The following is a 26,702-nucleotide window of genomic DNA, read 5'->3' on the forward strand; positions in this document are numbered from 1 at the left end:
TACATTTTAATTTATAGCAATTGAACACGATCTTAATTTCAGAACCTGTAACCTTACGATGGAGGGAAAAACAAAACAAAACAAAAAAAAGAACACCCCAACTTTCTTTTGGACTCATTTCCACAACATTTTAATCTCACATTTATTTAAAAAAAAAAAAAATTAAAAAAAAAATCAAAGTGATGCAAGTATGGATCTCACACACATGTATAGGAAAAGTCTTTATCCAGAGTGAGCGAGTGTGTGTGTTTCATGCTGAAATGCACATGCGTTTCAGTCTCACGCTTTGGCTTCTCCTTCTTTCTTGACCTTGAGGAACTCGGCCATGTTGGAGAAATATTTCTGGTTGGCTTCGGCCACCTTCTTCTCTGCAGCCTGCGGATTGACGATCTCCAAACCCTGCAGGAAAGCAAACAAAAACAAATAAAAAGAGCCATCTAGTGCCGTACTTTTTCACCCTTACAGATGAACGTGGCTGCTTCCCAAATCACGTTAAAGAGTACTAGTTATCCAAGTCAACTAGCTAATCGAGAGAGAGAGAGGGGGACTGTGTACCTGTAATGGAGTGAATGCCACACTGGAGCTCGTTCCTGAAGATCGGTCTCTGACGGTGGACTTCCCTCCGTACGTCATGCTCTGCTTCTGCAACGTCCGCTACACACACACAGACACTTGTCCATCAACACAATAACGATTCAAATACAGCTTAGAGAATGTGTTCAAGTGGTTAAAGCAGTGTGAACACTGTTGCTAGGCAACTGGGAAAATATAGCTTAGCTTTAAAATGATGATGAAAGCTGTATAGCATCAAATATGTCTTTATAAACAGGTGTATGTTCAGTATCAGTGTGTTGGGGTAGTGTGTGTGTGTTGCATTATCATACCTGCAGGGATTTGGAGATGCGAGCTTTGGTGGCGTCGTTGACCTGCGCCTGTCTCACCCTGCCGCTGCCCGATTTACCCAGCTGCCCCAAGCTGAAGCCCAGATCCTCCTGATACGCGTCATCTTCGATCTGAGACACGCAACGTTACACGGCAAAGTTACAAAGCGGAGCCAGACGTCAACTCAATTTCTTAATGTTTTATATATAATAATAATAATAATAATAATAATAATAATAATAAAAAAAGATAACACATCAAGCTGGATATAAACAAAGTCATTTGTACGACTTTACGCGACTCGTGAAAACTTGTTCGTTAGTTTATTAGTGTGTCTATGGTGTTAATATCTAAAGTGTTAGTGTGGCGTTAGTATATTTACACACAACTTAATTACTGAGAAAAATAAAAGGCCGTGTGCGAGAGCATTGGGAGATCATGTGTGTGTGGGAGAGAGAGAGAGAGAGAGAGAGAGAGAGAGTGTGTTGTACCTCAGCGAAGGTCATTCTGTTCGCGTGTTTTCTGATCTCTGTGAGTCCCAAACGCTCCTTCATCTTACGATACCTGAAAATAAACACAGTGTTTGATGGACACCGCATACAGATACACACACAGTCTAACACACAGTCTAACACACACCTCCTGCCTCCTCTCTTCGTCCTTGAAGCATCGAGCGGGGCGGGGAGGGGCTTCACCTGTTTGACGGGCGGCGGCTCCTGCCATTTATCAAATTTACGCTCAATCTCCTCCTTCAGTTCATAACCGACCTACACACACACCCACAAATTTTAACAGAATGTTCAAGCGAGCTACTGCAAGTGCGGTGTGTGTGCGCGTGCTCCTCACCTTGCCATCTGTACTCTCGTGAAAACTGTCCACACGGGCCGCAAGCGCGCACTTGGCGGAGACTTGACGTGCCGCCTTCCTCCTCAGATCCTACACACACAATTATTTGATTATAACATAATACAGCATATAAAAAGGTTACACAGTTACTGATTTAGGACAGACCCAGTCAAGCTCGGATATAGGCCTGTGTGTGTGTGTACACACTAACCGGAGGGAGGGACTGCACCACGTCACAGTGGTAGATGTAGCCTGTGTGAGGGAGCAGTGACGTGCTGCTGAATCCGGACAGCGTTCTCCTCTGCGCTCCCAGCAGCATTAAGTTACACGCCGGCATCTTTGACAGATTCGTCAGGCCGCCAGCGATTCCTGTTCAATAAAACAAAAATAATAATAATTTTTAAAAATATAACATGATATGATGAGATATATATATATAATATATATATATATATATATATATATATATATATATATATATATATATATATATATATATATATATATATATATATATATATATATATATATATATGTATGAGAAGACGTCTAAAACCCCCAACCTACCCATGATCTTAGCAGCTGTCGAGGCGCCGACGATGATCGACAGATTAGGAGCGATGAAGGACATCCTCGACTCGACGTATTCGTAGATCCTGTGTTTCGATTGGTTGAGCTCGAGCGCCATGTCGCACGCCTCCTCCAGTCGCTGCAGCTCGTCCTCTGCCAGGAGCGTACTGGAAAACAACGACGACAACAAAAGGAAAACAATCAAGTTCATCAAAATCAATTGATTTCAAACAATCAGTAGTTTGTTAAATGCGTGTGCACGCACTCACCCCTGTGTGGTGGAGGCGGTAACACTGACCACCATGATGGTGGCGTTGGTCAGAATCTGCTGTAGCGTTTCATTGTTCTTACACTTGTCCAGGTTGTTCCCCAGCTCCTACACACATACAAACACACACACACACACACACACACACACACACACAAACACATTCTACCAATATCATGATCTAAACAATTTCAGACAGAGTCATTATAGATTATTTATTGATTGATTTTAAAGTTGACCTTGACAGTCCTTATGTAATCCAGCGTGTTCGGCACCAGCGACTCCAGCTCCGGGAATCTCTTCGAGTATTTATCACGCACAAACTTATGAATAATATCTAAATAAATAAAATTAAATTAAATTAAATAAACAAACAAACAAACAAACACCCCAAAAACAAATATAGATTAGTGGTCATCTTTATTCATAAATATCTGTCCTATCCTATTTCTCTGGGCTAAGTGCAGTAGACTGGTTTACGGAGGAGAGGTAAGGAAGGTAGAGGCTGAATCGAGACTGGAAAGACAACCTGAAGTTAGGAAACTCACTCAGTTCGTTATCAATCTCCACCGTCAGGTTGTTAGCGGCGACGATGAGACGATACTCAGGATCGGCCTCCACCGGCCCGGAAACTGGGGGGGGAGAGTAAGAACACGGATGGGAGCGAGAGATCACTCACACAGTACACGGGTGGGGTTCCGATACCAGACCAACCTCACTGCTCACTCACTGGCACCAAGAATCGTCTACTTACCGTCTGTGTTTTTGCGTGGATTCCCGACGTACTGCGCAATCTTATCCATGATCTCAGCAAACTACACACACACACACACACACACACACACACACACACGTTAACAAAACTCAAAACTGTGTTCTGGTGCAACTGGATTATTAAAGCAAATGTAAACCTGTCACTCTGTGTGTGTCTCTCTTTCTCGAGCGGTCTGGTCACTATAGCTGTCTGTCTGTCCGTCCATTCAGCCTCACCACCTGTCCATTTATCAACCTTGCTGCCTGCCCATCCATCCATCCATCCCTTGCATGTCTGTCTGTCTGTCTGTCTAACCCTCCACTCCACCTGTCTGTCTATCCATCTGACCACTTCCCCACCTGTCTATTTGTCTATTCATCCATCCATCCATCCACCTCTCTCCCCGCCCTCCTCTTTGTCTGTCCATCCATCCCTTGCATGTGTCTGTCCATTTCAGTTTAGCCTTACTCACCACCTGTCTATCCATCTGACAACTTTCCCATGTGTCTGTTTGTATATCCATCTATCCACCTACCCCTCCTCCCCACCTGTCTATCCATCCATCTGACCACATTTCCCACCTGTCAGACTAAACACCTAACTCTTCTCCCCACCCTCCTCTTTGTCTGTCCATCCATCCCTTGCATGTCTGTCTGTCCATTTATCTGTCTAGCCCTCCTCTTCACCTGTCTGTCCATCCATCTGACCACTTTCCCACCTGTCTGTCTGTCTATCCATCCACCCACCTCCCCACCTGTCTGAGCACCTCCCCCGTCTAGCTTTCAGTCTGTCTGTGCATCTGTCCACCTTGCCCTTTGTCTGTGCATCCATCTTACCACTGCTCCACCTGTCTGTCTACCATTCCCGTCTGTCTACCTACCAGTCTAGTCATCCCTCCACCTCCCCATCTGTCTGTTTTTCCAACTACCTGCCTTCCTGTCTATCTGTGCCTCCACTTGCTTGTCCATCCCTCAGTCCACCAACCTGTCTGTCCTTCACCCTAACCTGAGCTATTACAGAGGAGAAACGAGTTGTGTCGATGTAACACTCACTGATTTACTGTTGCGCAGTTTTGCTATAGAGGTCACACACTCCGTACTGCTGAAGTCCGTCTCCATCTCCTCTGGAATGTCCTCCAGTCCTCCATGTCCCACTCTGTTTACAGTTTCTCCAACAATCTGGTCTTCTTCCCCAACCGGGTACAGTCCGTCCTCTCCTTCCTCTCCAGCTTCCTCCAAATCAGCCAAGAGCTCATCTGCTAAAGACATCTGCAGGAAAAAAAGGTGAAATGTTTGTTGCGCTCTAAACCCAAGTTCAAGTCTACAAACTTAACAGGACAAAAATAAACAAATAAATACTTAAACGCGACGTCACTTACATAAAATATATTTTACTTATAGCTAGCTACATCTAAACAAATGACTTAACATTAGAGGATACTTTAAACAAAATGCATGGCAACATTAGCTCGCTGAATATAAAACGGGAATTAATCAGCTAAATCAGCCGGTAGCTAATTAGTTAGCCTCGTAGGAAGACTATTGAGCTTTATTTTAAATTAATAATTAATTCTGCTAAACTTACCTCTTAAAGCTGTCGCTATTCTCTCGGATGTATGTAAAATATAATAATAAATAACAAAAACTAAACGCTTAAATGAGAAACTACAACAACGTTCATTCGCAAACAAACGTTACAACAGCGCTACGACCGTCGCACAGGAAATGCGTCACTTATAGCGCATGCAACCGCACAGTCTTCTGGGAAATGGTGTTCTTTTTTAAAAATACAACCCAAAGTATACACACTACAGTACGTATAATATTTTAATTATGACTTAAGGATTACTGAGCCCCTGTGCAAAATAAATAAATAAAATAAAAATAAATTTAAAAAATCACACTTTCGAGAAAAGTTTCTCGCGCGCACGCGTTACAGTTTCCGGTGCGCCGGAGAGTTCATTTCCCGTGTTTCAGTTTCAGCTTCAGCGCGCATGCGCGAAATCACGACGTTTTGTCCCGTTGCTGCGTTATTTATTTATATTGTTATTACCTACTTTCTGGTGGCTGGGCCAAGATGGCGTCCGATACAGACGTTAGAGTTTAATTAAAAAGCATATAATACATTCATTTATTAATTCATTTCTATGATTTAAGGAATTTATTAATTTATTTCTATTGTTGTCGTAGAGCCAAAGATCGTAGATGTTTGTATTTAATGTTTATATTCTTTTAAATTTAGTTGGATTTGCTACATATATTTGCATAATTGTGGTATATGCGTAATTTAGTTTAATTCTTGATTTTAAAAAATCTATAAAAATATGACCTATAATACCTGTAATCAGTCTGTGTGGCAGCGGTCGAGCATCAGCTGAGGACCGAGAGGAGGTCCAGGTTCCCCCGTGTTCTCAGTGTAGGGGACTGATCTATAAATGAAACTTGTTATACATAACAATGACACTTAAATACATCACCGTCATCACTGTAGTGCTTTATAAATCATCAGAAGGTAATATACAGGGGGGTTGAACCACTTTTCTCAGACTTGCTGAATGAAACTACTTTACTAGGGGCACTTCTCAGGAGTAAGTCCTAGTGCGTAACTGAGATGAGTAGCCTAAAATAACAACACAGACTACTTATTCTGCAGTGCAATAGTTTATTTGTGTTTGCAACAAAACTTAAGGTCGTGTGACAAAATAACAACAATAATAATAATAAATAGAAATGACCGTCCGAACAAGAGGACGCGTCCCTGAAGAAATAGGCATTTACAGTTCTAATTGGGACATATTCGTTATGTCAAGTAAACTTGACACGTTAGCTGTCACACAGAGAATTGGTATCACAGGTATTGCTCTGACTAACGCTCCGTGTTACATTGATAAAACTTTTATTTATTTATTTATAAATGAAAAAAAAAGTAAAAAATCCAAACACACAAGGGTTTTATAAGCCAATACAATTTATTTTTCATCAAACAGTTCGTTAAATGTTTCACAGTTTCCTTTTTTTTTCCTCCCCAGAATAATCCTTAAGAAACCTCGCAATGAAACAGTTGCTGAAATCCATTTTTACAAATGAGCTGGTTGTTTATTTTATTATTTTTTTTTTGTTTTTTTTGTTTTTTTTTCTACCTCCGACACCGATTTGTCAAATTAAATATGAATCGGCGTGTCGCTAACTAACGCACGTGGGTTGGGTTTTTTTTGTTTTTTGGACGATTTCTCGTTTTTTTAAAATTGCTTTTAAACATAAATAACGTAAAGAACGTGTCCAACACAGTTCAAAATAACATTTACAAATAGACACGCTATAATGTGACAAAGTCGATACAGACTAACATCTAGTAAAGAAGTAGGTAAATAATAGAAAATATTGCGAAGCTTATATGGAGGTGGAATAATCTGGCTTTTGACGCATGTAGCACCTGATGAAAATAATGCATAACATCCAAGACAAAGGAAATGTGCAATTATTATTATTATTATTATTATTATCATTTTTTGTGTTGGTGGGGTGGGATAAAAGTCAAACAAACAAACAAACAAACAAATAAATAAATGACATTTCGCAATTAAAACACTGTATAAAACATAACTCAGTTGTGAACAGGTAGTAGCAGTATTTTCTTTTTTTTCCTTCTTCTTGCGTGCAATCTAAGAATAAAGTTGAAATAAATCCTAAAATGAGATCATACACTGCCGTAATGTCACTATTCGCTTGTACAAAGACTAAAAGAGCACTGCACTGTTAAGATACAGAGGCTTTGGGTTCACCTCGACTGCAACGAGAACAAATTTACATTTACTGTTAGGCGCGTGCCGATCATCGGGTCTACAATATATTGTGATGTTTGATGCTAGCGGACGCTTACGAAACGTTTGAATAAATTATCAGGAGAAACGGGATGTTTACAGTCTTCCCCGTTTTATCTCATGTCCCGATATAGTTACCATGGTAAAACACATTACAAAAAAAAAACTAAGAAATATGAATCTATCTACGTGGGATTTCACAGTGGGAAAAACCCGAAGCGCGACGATACGGCGATAATGTCGTAACCTGTGACGTCGGTACACGCCTAACACTTGTATTTAAGCTCACAGATAGACAGGTACTGGTCGAACAAAAGTGCTTCCCTTTCTGAATACAGAATACAAATGTACTTTAAGAAGCCGTGAAAATAGAGCAGTCAAGCTGGTACAACCGTAACAAGGCTCCTATTGCATAGCCGTGAACTCAGTTTCAGATTAGACACAAGTTCCTGAATTCTTTTTTTTTCTTCTTCTTCTTTTTCTTCTCCAGCCTCGAAAAAACAAACAAACAAACAAACAAACAGGAGTCCGAGTTTAAAAAAATAACCTCCGGGTGATGAGCGTCACTCCAGAGCGCTACATATTTCCTTAGGGTGTGTGTGTGTTTGTGTGTGTGTGTGTGTGTGTGTGCGCATCAAAGTGTGTCAGACTAAATGAGGGTCGTCAGCGGGACTGACGGTGAAGCGCGATGATGCTGACATTGCTGATGAGCTCGGTGCTGATTTCGACTTTGCGTGCTCTTTGTTCTTGCTGGCTTTGTGCCCGCTTGGTCCTGCTGGGGGAAAAAAATATTTCAAAAACAGGTTGTTGTTTATTCCTCACAAAACCTGAATTTTTTTATGAGGACACAATGCTTAAGTAAGGGAGGGTGGTCTAAAAATCACACTTAAGTTCCAACCCCCAAGCCCCCCACCACATGTACAATACAATAATATTTGTGACGCACATAAAACATACCACAATGTAAAGCTAAACCTTCACTGCTCTTGAAACGCTGACTTTTTGCCAGACATGAATGTAATTCTGCCTCCAAACCGCATTTCACTTTCGCAGATGCGCTACACTGAAACGCAACCACGATGAAGTGATTAAACACTGCGGCGGAACATACTAACCGTGTCCATCGAAGGGGGCGGGCTTTCCGGTAGGAGATGGACTTGCAGGGGCGGAGCCCGAACTCAGCTCATTGGTTGGCGTTTCCTGTAGGGTAAAAACATCGACAGGTGTTTGGCCAACAATTCCAGAGCTACGTACACTGATAGATATTTAGGAGCGCATTTTTTGGCGGTCTACCTGATCAAACAGATAGACGGTGACGTCGTCGAAAAAGGACACGTTCCTCCCGTGCTCACGGTTTTCCTTGTCGACGGGCTCCTTTGGCGACTTCAGCAAACTCCGCAGCCCCACCCGCTTGTGAACGTCGGTCTCCGTGACGACGATGACCTTCGTAGCGGCCTCGTCCTCCTGCTCCTCGTCCTCCTCGTCCTCCTCGGGATCGCTTCCTGTCGAGAAGCCTCTTCTCCGGCTGATTCTGCTTTCCCCTCCTTCCCAGAATCCTTTGGAACCGGGAGAGAGAGGAAGCGAGAGAGGCAATGGGGGGAGAGAGAGGGAGAGGCGGGCCAGTTTAGCTGGAAAAGAGGATGATGATGTGATAACAGAAGAAGAGCAGACGGGTGAGTGGACCGCTCAAGTGGAATTCCATGTTTTGTTTTGTTTCGTTTTTCTCCTCAAGAACAATCTGGCAACCCTCTTTAAGGCCTAGACTAAACTTTTAGGAAATTTTCATAAGTTGAACGAAGAGCCGGGAAAAAGAAAAGACTTTCACAGCAAAAATATTTCATGTAACTTCTGTACCCTGTAAATACGGCCCATTAAACGTAACTATAAATGGATAAAAAACATGACGTGACACCTTTGTTTAATAAATCACGATATGTTAGTGTTGCCAAATTGCTATGGTATATAAGTAATACTCCAGGGTGTGCTATTATTAGGAAAATAATCAACTTCGGGGAGATCGAGTCGAGTAACGATCACACTGTTGATTAAGTTTCTGATAACAGCATGCCCCAAAATGTTTTATTCCTTGCAAGTCCAAGATGGTGGCCGGTTCCAGTGTTTATGGAGTCTAAACTATCAGTGTCTAAACTACGTTCCTCACTGAAGAGCTGGATGTTTTTGGGTGAGACATCCGAGCTGGTACGTAACATAAGTACCTTTCATAGCTTGGTTAGCGGCAGGTGGATCAGGTGTGACTTCAGCCTTCTCCATGGTTTTCAGCGTCCCCACTTCCACTTCACCATCTTTACTTTTGGCCAAAACTGGGCTACATGGGACTGCTTCAACTTTACTGCGGAGACAAATCAAACCACGGAAATATGTTCATTAAAAAAATTTAAATAAAAATTGGGAGAAGGCGGTCTTCTGCAAACGTACTTTATGTTTCCATGAACTATAATCTTAGGATACAAACAACAGAACTTTACATTCAGTATTAGAAGAGGTGGTTAATATTTAGCGGTAGATTTAGGACTTGCAGGATTTGACACTTTAACTGTTTAAAAAGGTATAAAAGGTGATCCGCGAGCTTAGGCGCACACGCATACTCGACAAACCTCTCGGTTCCCGTTGAGGCTCCGTCGTTGGCAGCAGCGCCGGCGCTGGTTTCTGCCCAAGGACGCAGGATCACGCTGTCAGTAATGGTAGATCCCCATAGTACGTTGGTTTGAACATTCTCACTGAGGGAGTACTGCAGTTTTTCTTCACAAACCTTAAACAAAAAGTGTGAAAGAAAAAAAAAAACATCTCGTATGTAACGTAGTCAAAATTATAGCGTCCGTGTGACTAAATCAATTCAAAACCAGCATGATGGCATGCCTTACCTGCATCATCAGCCCATTTTTAGCCGGCATTTGCGACAGCAATCGCTGACCCTTGGCGCCATCATTTAACTGACATGGTGAAACTGCAGGTGAGATCTTCACGCCCTCCTTCTTTTCTAGTAGAAGCTCGTTTTCTTCTGAGCTCTGCAATTCGTCCGCGATTCCGTGAACCTCCTCACTCGGCTCAACTCTCGTCTTGCCGTCTGAAATCCCGGAGTCATCTCGGTCATCCTTGGCGCTCGGGAAAGCCTGACGATTCTTCTTCAAGGATTCGAGTAGTTCGAGGTTTCCTAGCAAGAGGTCTCCGAGGATATCTTCATCTCCGGAAATGCAGCACAACTTCTCTAGCTTTTCGAAGTCCTCCAGAGCCTCCTCGTCCAAATCCTTCCACTCCGAGATGAGCAGCTCCGGGATGGAGTTCAAGGAGCTCTGAGAGATCACTGAGGGAGACTTCCTAGTCCTCGTTTCATCCTCATTTATGCAGTCAGATACCAGACGGGTCTGATTTTCAGCGATCAGTGACGGTTTTTGTCCCAGATTTGCGGTAATTCCTTTGCTGCGGGTGCTGGTCGAGCATTCGGCTGAGGATAGGTCAAAGGGATCGGCATGGTCAGAGAAGACCAGTAAACTTTCGTGGTCAGTGACGTCCATCCAGGGTTGATCAGCGGGACCAGACTTGATCTCTATATGGTGCACCGTGTTTGGGAAATTATTTGGGCCGTGGCAATCGGTCGCTTCTGCATGCTGGGAAGCATCGCAGTCCGAGATATCCACAGACATTAAGGCAGGAGAGCAGCACTGAACGTTGCTGCTGTGGATTGCGCAAGGTTCTGCTTCAGCGTTAGTGGTGAGAACGGGACAAGACGGAGAATTTGATCTGTCTTTTTCATGAAATATATCCTCGCCTGTCTCACTGTTTGATGTTTGGCAGTGATTACTCTCAACGTCCGGGCTGAAGTATGCGTCTTGCAATGCTGAAGTTAAGTGAGGTTTAATAACAATATTATTTATGGCCAGGGCCTCATCAGTTTCAGAAGTTGCCGTGACCCAGTTATTGTTGTGATTGGTATGAGACTCAGTCTGTATCTTCATGCCTTCAAATCTTCCCAAATCAGCAAAACGGTGTTCTATTTCTCCAGCCTCGTTCTTAACGTCAAGGATGTTCTGTGGTCTGCTAGAGATCTGTTTTCCTTCACCTCCTGAAAATTCATCTTCTGCCTCATTTTGGATGTACACCTTGCATTCACTGGAGCTTCGCCTTCCGACACCATTACAGTGAGTGAGAAGCTCTTGCTCTGGGTTCTCCAGATTATCTACTTCCACTTTTACGTTCGTGCCGTTTTCTGGTTCTCCATTTTCCATGTCAGGCTCCTCCTTGTTCTCTTCCTGGTGAACGTCCATCCTTTGTTGAGTTTCGAGAGCGTCCGCGGCCCGACCGGAAAATGTTGGTTGACGTTCTTGACTTTTTTGCTTTCCGTCGGTCCAAGTTCTTTCATGTGTCTCCATAATGGTGGGATGAGGCTCACTCTTTGCTAATTCATCGTTTTCCGTTTCCCAGAATTCATGGCTCGTGCCAAATATCTCGTCCTCTGTGCACTTGTTCTGTCCTGAACACAGAAAGAATTCTGACGCTAGTTCTTTTTCAGATCTCTTAGTCGATGCCAATTGGTCGTTTTCAGCTGACGACCACTGGTCGTTGTCCGTCGATGCCCACTGGTCATTGTCAGCTGAAGGCCACTGGTCATTTTTACCGGATGCCCAGTGGGCATTTTCATCAGGTGCCCTCCTGTCATTTTCAGTGAATACCCACGTGTTATTTTCAGCCGATGCCCACTGGTCATTTTCAGCCGACGCCCACTGGTCATTTTCTACTTTCCAGATTGGATGATCATCTTCCTGGTGTTGATGAAAAATTACTGCTTCCTTCAGAGATCTGTTTATGGACCCAGACTCTTCAACAGCATTCCATAATTCATCTGCTTTCACATTTGAGGCATCCTCCCCAAAGTCATCAAAACATTCCTTTTGAGAAAGGTCTCTCGAGCCTTCCTGCTCCCATTCGGTGTTCGGAGATTTCTTCGTGGTGAAGCAAAGCTCAGCTTCAGTTAACTGGCTTTCGGCTTCTGACCTCGCCTCTTGCTCTTCCGTTTCTTCTGTAAAAGTAAGGTTCCTCAAGCCCAATTCATTGGCATCACTGTCTTGTATATCTAGTGTATGCTTTTCTGACCTCAGTGCTTCCTTCTGAACTTCATCACCTTCTGAAACGTACCTCGATTCATATTCATACACATTTGCTTTCAAATAGGCCTGAGTTTCAAAAAGTTCCTCCACAACGTTTGGCTTGTAGACCTTTTCTACAGGTTGCACTATTGTTTTGGAGGCCAATTTCATGTTCTGAACCTCATTTTCCTCACTTAAATCGGTGACAGAAGACACTTGAAAAGTAGACACGGAAGCATTGGTGCATGGGAACGCTTTTAGCGGTGGATCCTGAATAGCACAAAACAACTTGTCGAGAGCATTGTTGTCGGTTTTTGAGACCTCAGAAGTCTCAAACCCTGAAAGCAAGGTACAATCGCGATTGTGTTTAGAACTCGTTTCGGTAAAGCTTTTCACTGAATCCAATATGGCGTCAAGTGATATTTTAACCGATTTGCCATCTGGAATGTCATCCTCCGCCTCAGTCTTTTCTTCAATTCCTATCAGTGTACCTCTGTCACCTGCTCGACCACTACTTGGACGAGAAGAACCCAATCCGTCGGAACCTCTTCTGGGCAAACCTTCCCCACCCTCCCAGTCACTGTCTGAAAAATAGGCAGAATCTCGATAGGGGGTTTCGGTACCCAAGATCCTCCACCCAGTGCCTCCGCCATTAACCCACGAGTCTCCAGGGGTGAGGCAGTCCATAGAGCTAGAGGTAAGTGGTGACATAGTCGAGTCTGTGGGTGTAATAGTAGATAGGGATTGTTCAGAGTTTGGTTCCCTGGCAAAGGACAGTGGTAACACATCAGTGCTTTCTTCACCAAGAGATAACATCGAGTCTGTTGTACTGATACCTGCTTTTAGGGGGTCTAGTTCTTTAGTATCATATCTGGTGCTTATATTGAAATCTGTGTCATTCAAAGTAGCTTGCTCACTGGAGTTAAACAATGTCTCCTTTTGGGAGACCTGAGGGGAGTCTTGGCTTTTACAAATTTGTATAACTTGGCCACAGTCTTGTTCAGTTGTGGAGGCAATGGTATCTGATAAACTGGCAGGATCGGGAATATCTACACAAGTAGACTCTTTTACGCCAAGTTCTGAACTTTCAAATGAACCGTCTCTCGAGTCTGTTCTGAACAGCAATGGATCCTGCACATGGATTCCCTCTACAACCTTCCAAACGCTCTCAGTTTTACCAGTCAAGATACTCCTATCTTCGCTAGCTTCTGTTATGTCCTTACTCGTGACATCCTGTGACGAACACTGGACTCCAGACCGTCTCGGGAGTTCTAAGCTAACGTTACGGAGAGGTTCTTCCTTTTCAATGTTGATCAGCTCGGCATCTGTTCTCTCTGTTACCCCAGGAGATGTCTGGTCCATTAAAAGCCCTGTTTTGGGCAGGATGCCTGAAGTAACAAAGTCAGCAGGGCTTTGGGGTTTTGAATCTGATTCTTCCTTGGCTGGATGAGCATAAGTGGATAAATTTGGCTCTTTTTTGAGGCTTTGTAGCTCTGATGCAATTTGCAGAACAGGCATTTCTGGACGCACTGCAACTTTTATTTCACTTCTTTTAGCTCTCTTGGTAACTTGGGCATAAATGGCCTCTTTCGTGTCGCTTAAAGGTGTAGCTAAGGATTGAAATTTTATCGTTGGTGAGGATGTTGGGTCAATGCATACGGACTCGTATTCGGGCGATATCGCTACGGGTGAATGACTTTCTTCCTGTATGCTTTGTCTCGTTATTATCTCAGTGAGAAACGTCTCAGCTGATTGGATCTCTTTTAGAAACTCCTCTCTGGTCACGTCTTCTGTCGTTGACTCCATGTCCCCAGTGTTTATCTCAGACAGTAGAGATTGAGATCTCTCCATTTCTTGGGTGAAAACATCTTCTGCTTCAGCATATGTGGACAAGTCTTCAGGACGTGCATAGGGATAGGGTGTGGTCCCAAAGCGGGATACTGGGACGCCCCCGTCGCCATCATATATGTCTTCACAATCCGACATTGCGGTGTCAATCTCAGTGAGGAACAAGTCTCTCTTTTTAATACCGTCATCTTCTGTGGTTTTATCAGAAGCCCATGCTTTTGTGGCTGAGTCTAGTTCGGTGAGGAGAGACTGGGAGCGCCGCATCCCTTTAAATCCACTGTGCTTGTCATTATCCCTGCCCCATGAGGCTTCCCCCACGTTGGAGTCCAACGGTTCATTGGAGATTTCCGTCAGGAACAGGTGTATGGGCGACTTCTTAGCAGCTGCAACTCGCTCGCGATGCATCTCTGCGTCCTCCTCCTTCCAGAGAGCTGGAAGAATTGTATCAAGACGCGATTGGGTTCGTTTCATTCCTCTGGAGAACAGTTCCACTGTAGCAGGATCTGGGTCGTCGACCAAGCTGATGTGCTCAATGATAGTACCGCTGCTGAGTCTACTGGGAGAAACAAATGGGGAGTTGTAGTCATCTTCTGAATACGTCGTGCTGGAGGAGGACTTTCTCTCAAGTCCTGGAATCGACTCTGAGTGAAACATTTTGGAATAGGGTGATTCTCTGCCTCCCGGGGACTCGTCCATCACGCAGGTCGAGTCGTGCAATGACTGCGAACACGTCATGCTCCTGTCAGCAGTCCGCTTCTCAGAATAGTCACAGCTTAACGGGTCTCTTTCTAAGTGCACCGCAGGATTGTTAGGTCTGGGGAATGTTTCGCCTGCATAACTGTGGAAGGGATCCTTTTGGGGTCTGTAGTGAGGAGGGAGGGGTGGAGGGCAACCCTGAGGTGGAGGAAATATGGAGTGTCCGGCTGAGGACGGAGGGATGGATGGCGAATGCGACGGAGACGGAGGCAGCCTCTGGTGTGTCCGATTGAAACCCAGATGATCAAAGTTGGGTTTTGAGGTGGAACAGCTGCTCGTAAACAAGGAATCTGAAGTCTCTGATTTGCTGATGGGATAAGACGGGGCAGGGTAGTGACCTAGGCCATACGAGCGGGCGTATACAGGCGGAGGTACGGGAAGGGGCCGAGAGAGCAGATTGCTGCCTGAAGACATGGACATCGAGCGAGGTTTCGGTGGAAGGATTGGTACTTGGGATGTTACAGATCCGGAGCGTCTCAGGTTCGGGTCTCTTTTAAGGTCTCCGATGTCCACTACTGCATAATCGGTCACTCTGCTACAACTTTCTTTACTGAACTCGACCAGACCCGTGTTTGGCACCAGGACTTGGACTTCACTGGACCTCACAGTCTGGAGTGTCTGAGAGGCACCTTGTCCGACGTTGTTTTGGTAAGTAGGCTTTCCCTTACAGAGCATCCCACTAGGAATCTCCACTAACTCCAAATCGCCAGGACTAGTCGAAGAACGAGTTCGCAACGAGGATGGCTTCCCTTTAAGATCAGTGGATTTGTCCTGTGGAGTGTGTTCCTCCAAGCGAATGTAGTACTCACTGGCTAACGAAGGGCTACGCGCACTAATCACAGGCACGACTGTAGGCGTGTCCAAAGACTGCCGATGACCAGAGACGGGCGTGGGTATCGGCTGAGGAGGAGGAAGTGGTTTATAACCCCTTCTACCATGTGCTTTCTCCCAGAAATATTCAAAGTTCAATCCCTTGCTAGTCTCGGTAACTGTCAGGATGTCGTCGAGCTCATGCGACGAAGGAGGAATCGAATTCACGGGATCCAGAAGAGGGAAGGAGTTACCGTCCTCTCTGCTGTATCCTCTGTCTTTCTGTCGTTCACCTGCAGCTGACTGGAAAGCACTGGGGCGAAGAGAGTCCCATCGCCTCTCGAACGACTCCTCGCTTTCTCCTCTCCGCCGTCGGCCGTGCGCTTCCTCGTACTCGTCTTCCTCCTCATCCTCGGCCACACTCCTCCTGCTCGTTCCTTGTTCCACGGCCAGGAGAGAGGAAAGGAGGATGAAGATTTCATTGACTGTCGGACGCTGGGGAGGTGGAAGCCAGCACGACTGCATGACCTCGTACCTGAAAAACAGACAAACCCATATAAATTAACATGTATTTAAAAACGTCATTGTTTTATGATCTCCTTCACTGTGCAGTTAGGACCAAAGCCATTTTTAACCCCTTATGTCCTGTTTGTTTTTGTTTGAAAAAGTCACAGCATCGCTAAACCTGGAACGTAACGGAAGGATTCATCGGTGAAACTGACCAGTAGTCGGCATGGGAGAGTTTGAGGCGGGGCTGAGCCAGCGTGATCTGTCTCTCCTTAATGACAAACGTGAGAACTTCTTCATCGCTTAAATGGCGATGAGGCTGTGCGCCGAATTCAAACAGCTCCCAAATCACCACGCCTAAGGACCTGTCGATCAAAAAACCATGCAGCGTTCAGGTTAAAGCATCACAATACGGACTCAGTGTCAAGGTTGGTGTGTCTAATAAACGGGGTGAACTTCTTTCAAGCGTTTCACCCATGTCGGTGTTACAGTCATGCTACGCATGGCACACAACCAAATAATATCAGCTCAGATCCTATAGTGGTACAAATAGTAGTCCTTACCACACGTTGCTGGTCTTCGTCTGGTCTGTAACCATTAATTCTCCTCTAAACTCCTCCAGAAGCTCTGGAGCGATCCAGCGCAGAGGAATCCACAGCTTATCTGGCGTTAAATAATAGTCCTCCTGTTTGAATCAGAAAAAAAAACACAGGGACACATTGGGCATATTTGCTCATCATTATTATTATTATTATTATTATTATTATTATTATTATGATGATTAGGCCTCTAGTGTGATTGGTTCTAGTGGTTTCTTGTTTCTATCTTACTGATTTGAACTGCTCTTCTTCCTTGTCCTTTCAGTAATCTGTTCTGTGTTCTGTAAACGGAGACCGTTTACATCCACCTGCTAAGCTGATCCGTCTTAGCCTCATAGACACTCGCTACAAATAGAGATCGACCGATATTGATTTTTTTAAAATTACTGATACTGATTATTTGTGTGTTAATGTGCCCGATAACCGATATGCAGAACCCTGATATATATTTATTTATTGTTCTACTTCTGTTTTGGACACAATGATAACACCACCACTGAACTGAACAAACCGTTTTATTTACAACAATTGTCAGTTTCACTTCCTCCTCGAATAGAAGAGGGGTCTGAAAGAGTGCAAAAAATAATAATAATAAAGTGCACTTTTTCTAAAGTGTCTTTAGTGAGTTCTTTAGTAAGTCACTTTAGTAAGTGACTCTGTGAGTTCGTCTCTATTTCTTAACTGGCTGTTATGTTAAATACAGTTTATTAATTAAAACAAAAAACAAAAATACTTTACCCGTGCATGCTGCTGTCGACTCATTTCCCCTCAGATTTAACACTGCAATGGTGGTCCTGCACACAATTCTCGAAACACCCACAAGATGGTGCCATTTATCGGTGGAGCCGATATTACAAAACCGATATCCGATTATGGAATAATGCTTAAATATCAGTAAAACCGATCATCGGTCGATCTCGAGTCCTGAAGGATAATAGGATAGTAGTCTAGTTCTAAGTTTTTCCCTAATTTTTTAAATATATATGTATATATCATTGGCTGCACTATAAAGTATCTATTCTGGTGTTGACGCCAAGAGCTCTTGGCATTGTGACCCATGATATGGGATCGTATCTTAACAATAATAAAAGTCCTTCCTGCTACATTCGGACCCAGCTTCACTGAATAAAAAAAGGTCATACTGCAGTACCTTGTAGTGGTTGTGCGAGAGGCCGTAATCTCCGATCCGGACTGTCAGGTCTGAAGTAAGCAGGCAGTTCCTCAACGCAAGATCGCTATAGAAAACAAGTAAATAGTAAATCCTAAACCTAACTGCAATGCTCCTTAGCAAAATCACGAGTTCGTTAAAAATCATCAATAAAAATCAACAATATTATCTGAAAGAGACAGAGCCAATTAGGCCACAAACAGTCTCAGGGTGCCCTTGGGCTTCGTTCACGCTCACCTGTGTATGTAGTTGTTCTCATGAAGGTGTAAAAGACCCGACGTTATCTCGTACGCCATTCGCTGCAATGTCAAAAGGTCACGGTTCAAAAGGTCAGGGGTCATGCCGTCCGACTTCCTCTGAGCTCTCAAATACCGTTTGAGATCGCCCTGGAAGCAAAATGGTGTTTTTTAAAAAAGTTTCATTATTCTCGTACAAAACATGGTTTTTGGACAATATTAAAGACTGGATGAGACATCTACAGTAAAATGGCTCTTCATCAAGCAAGACCCTTTGTAGTTGTGTTTTAGAACGCAAGAGCTCGGCAACACTTGTACAGCATGTTATAATTGTCTGAGAACGGACTGGATAGAGAGATAGGTGATAGAAACTTCATTCTCACCAGCTGGCAGAACTCCATAACCAGCAGATAAGGAATACTCTCACTGCACTGACCCAAACACTGCAGGATGTTGGGGTGGTGGAGACTCCTGTGGGGCCGCAGGACAGAGAGAGAGAGAGAGAGAGAGAGAGAGAGAGAGAGAGAGAGAGAGATGTAACTAAAGTTGGGAAGGACAAATTCTAAGCATGGAACTCAAAGTCTCATTCAATCTTTGTTGTTGTTTTTTTTAAACCCCAGTTTTTCTTTCATTCTAGGCATATACATATGTACATATTCAAAATCACATATTCGTATACAAGTGATTATATAAGTGATGGTTACACTCTCAGCGATGTACGCCAGGAAAGCAGTCTAAATTAAAAAAATGAAGAGAGAGAGAGAGAGCGCGAGAGAGAGAGCGAGAATGTGTATAGTATATAGGTCAGTTATGCTGAGTGTTCAGTAACCCAGTTAAAACAATAATGCACTTGATACACTATATCTCCCACAATCATACAGCACTGCATACAGTTTCACATCATCATCGAGTAATCGTATAATAATTGACATCTGATAAGGCGTTGTGTTAAAATAAGCCATTATGAGGATACTGCACACCACACCTGGTCTCCCAAGAGTTATCGAATATGCGGGAGTACTTACGTTTCAGAACAAAACAAACAGAAAGACACGGGAATGATGTTCGGAAAAGAAAGCGGGGCAGGGGAAGGGGGGGTATTATTTAAATAGTTAATATTGCAGAAAAATATTTTAGCCGGTTCAGTCAGCTTATATACAGTATTTTGTACCATTTTGTTCCCTGTAACATCAGCTGAAAGCGCTATGCACCCTGTTCCGCGTACATGAGCTCACAAACGCACGGGATTGGCTAGTGGTGCTTTGATTGACAGTATATATATAGAGAGAGTATAACATTGCTCTCTGTCAACTTTTCTATCCCCCCCCCAACATCTTAGAAGGCGTACTCACAACTTTGGGTAAAAAAAATAAAAAAAAGGAATGTTGGCTGCTGATGCGTTTTAGGATTTGGAATCGTTCCTTATACGATCACAGCTTCTTATCCATGGAAATTTATTCTGTTGGCTTATTGCTCTTCCTCCTCACTGCTTTCTGTTATTTATATATCCTCTCGCCATGGGTTTCCTAGTCCTGTCTCTGTTCAGCTTCCTCAGGTTTTTCAACCCTGACTCCTAACACCCCCCCCCCCCCCCCCCCCCGCCGTTCCCCGCCCATTGACAGAGGAGCGTACAGGTGTTCTCACCTGTACGGCTCGGCCTCGGCCAGGAATTTGCGCTGCTCTAGAGGACTGGCGCTGACCTTCAGCTCTTTAACCACTACCTGAGAGGGGCTGCAGTCACACAGCACCTCAGCCAAGATCACCTGAAGGGGAGGGGAGAGAGAGAGAGAGAGAGAGAGGGAGGGAGAGAGAGAGAGAGAGAGAGAGAGAGAGAGAGAGAGAGAGAGAGAGAGAGAAAGAGAGAGAGAGAGAGAGGGGGGGAGCGGGAGAGAGAGAGAGGGCGAGAGAAAGAGAGAGAGAGAGGGAGAGAGGGAGAGAGAGGGCGCGAGAGAGAGCGAGAGTGCGAGAGAGAGAGAGAGAGGGAGGGAGAGAGCGAGAGAGAGAGCAAGGGAGGGAGGGAGAAAGCGAGAGAAAGAGAGACAGAGGGAGAGAGAGAATGCATTGCAACGATGGGAATTTTCTCTATGAATGTCAGGAGTGATCACTGTAAAATAATTCTATGATTAATTTGATTTATATGTCATTAGTGTAACGTTTATAAACGTAATATAATATAATATACCTTTCCAAACCAGCCGTTTCCGATCTCCTGCAGGTAGTTGAGAGTGTGTCTGCGAAAACACTGGGTACTCGACCCTGTGCAAATAAATCTGTGTCTTAGGTCTTACAACTGATATTATTTATGCACTGTACGATGATAATGATGTGTGTTATGGGCTGTACGTGTGTGTGTGTGTGTGTGTGTATGTGTGTGTTTTTCTACCTGTGCCATTAGGCAGCGCTGAGCATGCTCTGTCTCGCAGAGGAAGTGTGTAAACCTCGGGCAGAGACACACACGAGGACACGCTGTCCTCAGGAACGGGACTAGAACATTCTTCACCATCTGTATTATCAAGCTCCTGAGAGAGTATAAAAGAGAGAGTGAGCGCGTGGGAGAGAGAGATTGAGAGAGAGAGAGATGGAATGACAATAACACATCGAGAGACAGAGAATGAGACAGCAAGAAGCGGAGAGCGATACATATAGGGACAGAAACCGGCAGAGAAAGACAAAGAGAGACAGACAGTGAGACAGGCATAGACAGAAATAGACAGCGAGTGAGACAGAGACAGAAACAGACAAAGAGTGAGACAGAGAAAGACAGAGAATAAGACAGAGAGAGAGACAGACAGAAAAAGAGAAAGACAGACAGCGATAACATAAGAGAGAGACAGAGAATAAGACAGAGAGAGAGAGAGAGAGAGACAAACAGTGATAAAGTGAGCCCGAGAGAGACAGAGGATAAGACAGAGAGACAGACAGACAGAGAAAGACAGACAGCAATAACGTGAGACAGAGAGAGACAGAGACAGAATGAGGCAGAATGAGAGAGTGAGAAAGAGAAAGAGAGAGACAGCGAATAACAGACAGCGATGATGAGAGAGACAGAATGTTAGAGAGTAAGACAACAGAGAGAGAGATGGAGACGGGCAGCGAGTGAGAGAGAGAGACGGACAGAGAAATATAGAAAGCAATAAAGTGAGGCAGATAGAGAGAGAGATACAGAATGAGAGACAGAGAGAGAGATACAGAATGAGAGACAGAGAGAGAGATACAGAATGAGACAGAGAGAGATACAGAATGAGAGACAGAGAGAGAGAGATACAGAGTGACAGACAGAGAGAGAGAGAGAGATACAGAATGAGAGACAGAGAGAGAGAGATACAGAACGACAGACAGAGAGAGAGAGATACAGAACGACAGACGGAGAGAGAGAGAGAGAGATACAGAATGAGACAGAGAGAGAGATACAGAATGACAGACAGAGAGAGAGAGATACAGAATGAGAGACAGAGAGAGAGAGAGATACAGAATGAGAGACAGAGAGAGAGATACAGAATGACAGACAGAGAGAGAGATACAGAATGAGACAGAGAGAGAGAGATACAGAATGAGAGACAGAGAGAGAGATACAGAATGACAGACAGAGAGAGACAGAATGAGAGACAGAGAGAGAGATACAGAATGAGACAGAGAGAGAGAGATACAGAATGAGAGACAGAGAGAGAGATACAGAATGACAGACAGAGAGAGAGATACAGAATGACAGACAGAGAGAGAGATACAGAATGACAGACAGAGAGAGAGATACAGAATGACAGACAGAGAGAGAGAGAGATACAGAATGAGACAGAGAGAGAGATACAGAATGACAGACAGAGAGAGAGATACAGAATGAGAGACAGAGAGAGAGAGATACAGAATGAGACAGAGAGAGATACAGAATGAGATACAGAGAGAGAGATACAGAATGAGACAGAGAGAGAGAGAGAGAGAGAGACGGAATGAGACAGACAGAGAGAGATATAGAGAGAGAAAGAGAGAAGCTAAAGTGATGATAAAGCTGCATGTTGAAGACGTGTGAAAATGAAGAGGTGTACGTGAGACTCACGTTGAAGCCGACGCTTCCTCTCTTGCAGCACAGACAGGTGAGGAGCAGCAGGATGAAGGAGACGAGGCCCGAGCAGGAGACCAGGATGACCACGTAGGCTGGAGGAGAGAGAGACACGTCCCGCGAGAAAGACACTGTGACAAGGACAACAGAGAGACAGACAGAGACAAATGGAGAGAGAAAGAGTGAAGCAAAAAAAAAAAAAGCAACGCAAACGGGAGAGATGAAAAATAACGAGAAGGGGAGAAAGACAGGAAAAAAGAATGCAATAACAATAGAAGAGAGAGGGTGTGTAAAAAAATGAAAGGGAAAAATGAAAAATGGGGCAGAAGAAGGGACAAGGGAAAGAGGGCAGGAGAAGGGAGGTGAAAGAAGAAGGGAAGAAGAGGAAAGAAGAGATAGAGAAGTCAGATATGGCAGTGAACTACACATATCCATCGTAATACTGCTGAGAGACAAATCAGATCATGAAACAAAAGAAGAGAAAAAGATCACGGAGAGAGAGAGAGAGAGAGAGAGAGAGAGAGAGAGAGAGAGAGAGAGAGAGAGAGAGAGAGACAGAGAGAGAGAGAGAAAGAGGTTGCATATATTCCTTTTTGGGAAAAGTGTCACTGAGAAGGGAGAGGAGAGTTAAGGTTAGCACTTAGCAGTAACATTCAGAACAGAAGACAGGAAGTACCCAATGAAGTGCGCTCATTGGAAAGCTGGTGAGAGAAGGAAGGAGAAGAGGAGGAGATCAGAACGGAGCCGGAGGTTAGGAGGAAAAATCACAGGTTAGAGTTTAGGGAAGTAAAGGAGACAGTCCGTGTGGTGGTCATTGAGAGGGGCGGGACACTATCGGGTCGGTACCGGGCCTGTCTCTGGGATTGAGAGCGGACGGCTGTGTCCCAAACGCTGGCGTCTCACACAAGGGCACTTGGCTGACGAAGCTACTATCATGTGCTATTTTATTGCACACGTTACATTTTGGAACACAAATCACGGCGATCACGGTGCATTGTGGGAAATACAATGCCAATAACATAACCCCTACGTGCGCTCGAGTTTCTGTAAATCCTTACGTTCTAGTTTGCACACTAATTAGTCCTAAACACTAGAGTTTGGGACAGAGCCAAAGATTCACTCGGATTAGGGAAGATACCAAGTGAGAAAGGTGTGGGGGGGGGAGTGTTGTTTTTTTGTTTGTTTGTTTGTTTGTTTGTTTTTTTAAACGAGTACCTCAACTGGCTCGTGTGTGTGGACTGAACCATCTGTGGAAGAGAGAAGGGAAGGGTGCATAGGGGTTAAAATAAAAACTTCAGTATGGAAATTTCACTCACACACACACACACACACACACACACACACACACACACACATCGAAAAGCATACGAGTGATCTCAGTGATGAGGTGTTCATTAAACTTATTTAAAAAAAAATTTAACTATAGAAGAACAAAATAGTTTGTAACAGTATAATATAATAGATAGATAGACAGACAGACAGATAGATAGATAGATAGATAGACAGATAGAGAGCTAGACTACAGGTGAATAGGATTATTTTTAAAAAAAACAATAGATATCATAAATAAATAAATAATCACCAGCTGATTGCTGATCTAACAAGCATTATTATTTTGCATTGGAACTTTCTCGTTTGTTTATGCAAATGAGGCTTCATCAAATATGCATAAATCTGCATACTTATTATACCCAAGGAATGTAGTTGTTCTCTGGTAACTTTCTCTTGTAGTCAAAAAGACTTTTACAGAAAGGTTTGTTGGAAAATCACTTCTTGTAAAGCATTACAGGTTGTTTATTGAAATAAAAACAATAAACTGTCTTTTTATACAAATATAAACTGTACATCATAAGGACAACATTTTCAGCGAGTAACGAAATGGCGTCATCGCGAATGGGGCGGAGCTTAAATCGTCAATGTTTCAGATCACGTGGTGGGACAATAACAGTGATTTTTATTTATTTATTTATTTATTTAGTTTGGTCCACCGTTTAAAAGAAAACATATTACACAAAAAAACAACTAGCTCTAAATATCTACATCTAGATTCATACCTTAAACGTACGACGTAAATGTGAACACAATGCAATAAAATGTTTAAAAAATAAAAAATAAATAAAAACAAGGGGGGGGGGGGGGAGTGGGGGAGCGGGGTCTGCCAAAACAGAACATAGTGCGCATGCGCAACCTTGGCGTACTCTTTCAGCGTTACAAAATATATAAATGCATAAATAAATAAACAAACAAACACCATAGAGTGTGTTTATTTTGTGCAATGTGTGAAATGCCATTATATATCATTAATAATTGTGGAAATGTAGTAAAAAATTATATATATATATATATATATATATATATATATATATATATATATATTAAGGTTTAGATTAAGGTTATTTAATCATTAGCTTAGTATTAGTAATACTAATATCTGCTTTAAAAAAACAAAAACAAAAAAAGTTTAATTATAAAGACTGAGCTATACTGAACATGTCTGCCCTTTCATATTTCTAGGTAAGGTAAGGGAGCTAAATGGAGCATCTCTTAGCACAACAACAACAACCTTATATCACTGTGCTGAAATGTAGTCTACATGCAATGAAAATGTATTTCTGTGTGTACCGTCTGAACCGTGTTTAACACGCAGTAATCATCATCCTCCCAGCCTGACCGACCCGTCTCACCTTCTGGCTGCGGGGCTCCGTGAGCTCTGTCCGGGAAGAAGCCTGACATGAGCCCCGCGAGCAGCATCACCCAGCTCCGCGTTAGCATAGCGGCGATGGCGGCAGCATCCGAGCAGCAGCTGTGCTACCTTTCTTTCTTTCTTCCTTCCTTTCTTTCTTCTTTACGGTTTGTTGTTTGTCTTTTCCTTTTTCCCTTTCTTCTCCGTCAGTGAGAGGATTTTTTTTTCTTTTGTGCTCCTCTCACCCTAACGACAACACCATCGTCAGCATCACCATGTCCGCCTTCATCTTTAATTATCTCATTATAAATATATACATCAAATAATAATAATAATCCAGATAAGAAAGCTCGGGTCGACCTCTGCTCTCAGGATCCTTCTGTCTACCACAGACTCGCATTTATTTTACTGTTTTGGTTTGGGTTTTTATTATTATTATTATTATTTTTAAATAGTGTCTGTTATTTTCCGTTGCCCTCCGCCTGTCTAGAGAGGTGCGCGCGCGAGACGTTCTTCGGGGTCGCGTCTTGTCGCGTGCGTGCGTGCGTGCGTGTCTGCGTGAGCGCGTAAACCCAGATTGTTTTTCTACAGAACTGTTCAGTTTGCGCGAGCTCCAGTAGAACCTGTTCAAAATATAAATGTTTTATATATATATATATATATATATATATATATATATATATATATATATATATATATATATATATATATATATATATATATATATATATACAGAATGAGCACGCGGACAAGCGGAACAATCGGCTAACTGTCGCCTTTGTCTGTAACATTAATGATAGGCATTACATTTGTGTGTGTGTGGTTTTTAAAAAAAATAATTTTTAAAAAAACAGAGCGTGCGACCTTGTTCTTTTTATTAAAACAAACAAAACAAAACAAAAAAACAGCGCGTGCTCACTCATTGTAGTGAATGCTGCTATGAAGCAACGGTTCTCTAAAAGAATGTGATAAATACCACAGGAGTGTAAACACCAAGCTTCCAACACGATACGAGAGCATATTCATCGAATCTTATGGCAATGATTCGATTTTGATGATAACACTGAATCTGCTTCGATGTAATACGATATATAATTTCGATTCAAAACGCGACAATATTTGCCAATAAATTTGAGCCTGCTATATTATTTAGATTCCGAACGCGACAGTTGACGATAACATCGGATCTGAAGATGCAACGCGATACGATTTCAATTCAAAACGCAACATTCGATGATAACATCGAATCTGCTACGATGTAATGCGATACAATTTCAATTCACAAGGTGACAATATTTGATAATAGTAAATCTGATACGATGTAATACGATGTAATTTTGATTCCAGACGCAACAATATTTACAGCTAACTTTAAACCTGCTATATTATTTTCATTAAAAAACGCAACATTTGACGATAACATCGAATCTGCTACGATTTCGATTCATAAGGTGGCAATATTTGATAATATTGAGTCTGCTACGATATAATACGACACAAGGTGAAAATATTTGACTTTACCACTGACTCTGCTTCCATACAGTTTCGATTCAGAAGACAAGGATTCGATATTTGATGATCCACTTATAATCGTTCATTTTTTAAACCGATTGAGTCAAATCGCCCGAGCCAAATCCTACTCCCCCAATAAATGCCAATGCATCTTGTCACGTGCGTCCATAAAACTGTTGGTATTTATCACATATTTTACAGAACCATTATTGCAACCTCATCAAAACATAACTTAGGAGATGGGTACTAAAATAACCAAACATGCACATGTACAGAACAATACAAAG

At 43.1% G+C, this 26,702-nt stretch overlaps 2 protein-coding genes across 4 annotated transcripts; both read right to left on the minus strand.

The window, feature by feature from the left end:
* Positions 1 to 152: 152 nt before the first annotated feature.
* Positions 153 to 5,057, minus strand: prpf31 (PRP31 pre-mRNA processing factor 31 homolog (yeast)). The gene is made up of 14 exons (XM_017465594.3): positions 4,905 to 5,057; positions 4,373 to 4,588; positions 3,321 to 3,381; positions 3,115 to 3,198; positions 2,806 to 2,903; positions 2,568 to 2,674; positions 2,296 to 2,465; positions 1,940 to 2,097; positions 1,729 to 1,818; positions 1,522 to 1,649; positions 1,374 to 1,446; positions 885 to 1,013; positions 556 to 654; positions 153 to 399 (listed from the first exon to the last, which is right to left on the minus strand). The coding sequence occupies exons 2-14, from the start codon at positions 4,586 to 4,588 to the stop codon at positions 280 to 282; spliced, it is 1,533 nt and encodes a 510-aa protein (XP_017321083.1). The 5' UTR covers positions 4,905 to 5,057; the 3' UTR covers positions 153 to 279.
* A 1,330-nt stretch (positions 5,058 to 6,387) lies between these two features.
* On the minus strand, positions 6,388 to 25,450 carry lmtk3 (lemur tyrosine kinase 3). Of its 3 annotated transcripts, none has more exons than XM_017483287.3 (16): positions 24,905 to 25,450; positions 22,218 to 22,351; positions 20,550 to 20,685; positions 20,349 to 20,422; positions 19,811 to 19,929; positions 18,550 to 18,637; positions 18,168 to 18,316; positions 17,913 to 17,997; positions 16,727 to 16,848; positions 16,379 to 16,528; positions 10,023 to 16,191; positions 9,756 to 9,910; positions 9,357 to 9,490; positions 8,434 to 8,696; positions 8,256 to 8,340; positions 6,388 to 7,915 (listed from the first exon to the last, which is right to left on the minus strand). In XM_017483287.3, exons 1-16 carry the CDS (start codon positions 24,990 to 24,992, stop codon positions 7,785 to 7,787), a joined length of 8,082 nt encoding a protein of 2,693 aa, XP_017338776.1. In that variant the 5' UTR covers positions 24,993 to 25,450; the 3' UTR covers positions 6,388 to 7,784. The 3 variants fall into 3 exon arrangements, with proteins under 3 accessions (XP_017338776.1, XP_017338691.1, XP_017338610.1); XM_017483202.3 differs by having other exon boundaries at positions 6,388 to 7,912; positions 8,434 to 8,768; XM_017483121.3 differs by having other exon boundaries at positions 8,434 to 8,768.
* Between the last annotated feature and the right edge of the window lie 1,252 nt (positions 25,451 to 26,702).

This window comes from Ictalurus punctatus, chromosome 1 (assembly GCF_001660625.3).
Source record: "Ictalurus punctatus breed USDA103 chromosome 1, Coco_2.0, whole genome shotgun sequence".
NCBI classification, from domain to species: domain Eukaryota; kingdom Metazoa; phylum Chordata; class Actinopteri; order Siluriformes; family Ictaluridae; genus Ictalurus; species Ictalurus punctatus.

Excerpts from the sequence above, each read along its gene's own strand:
- lmtk3 (XM_017483121.3), bottom strand. The coding sequence starts at position 24,992 with ATGCTAACGCGGAGCTGGGTGATGCTGCTCGCGGGGCTCATGTCAGGC. Across the intron at positions 16,192-16,378 it reads CTCTCCCATGCCGACTACTG|GTACGAGGTCATGCAGTCGT; the intron begins GTCAGTTTCACC and ends TCTGTTTTTCAG. Across the intron at positions 8,769-9,356 it reads CGCTAACCAAGCTATGAAAG|CTAAACTGGCCCGCCTCTCC; the intron begins GTACTTATGTTA and ends CCTCTTTTCCAG.
- prpf31 (XM_017465594.3), bottom strand. The coding sequence starts at position 4,588 with ATGTCTTTAGCAGATGAGCTCTTGGCTGATTTGGAGGAAGCTGGAGAG. Across the intron at positions 2,675-2,805 it reads ATTACATAAGGACTGTCAAG|GAGCTGGGGAACAACCTGGA; the intron begins GTCAACTTTAAA and ends GTATGTGTGTAG. Across the intron at positions 2,466-2,567 it reads ACCGCCTCCACCACACAGGG|TACGCTCCTGGCAGAGGACG; the intron begins GTGAGTGCGTGC and ends GTTGTTTTCCAG.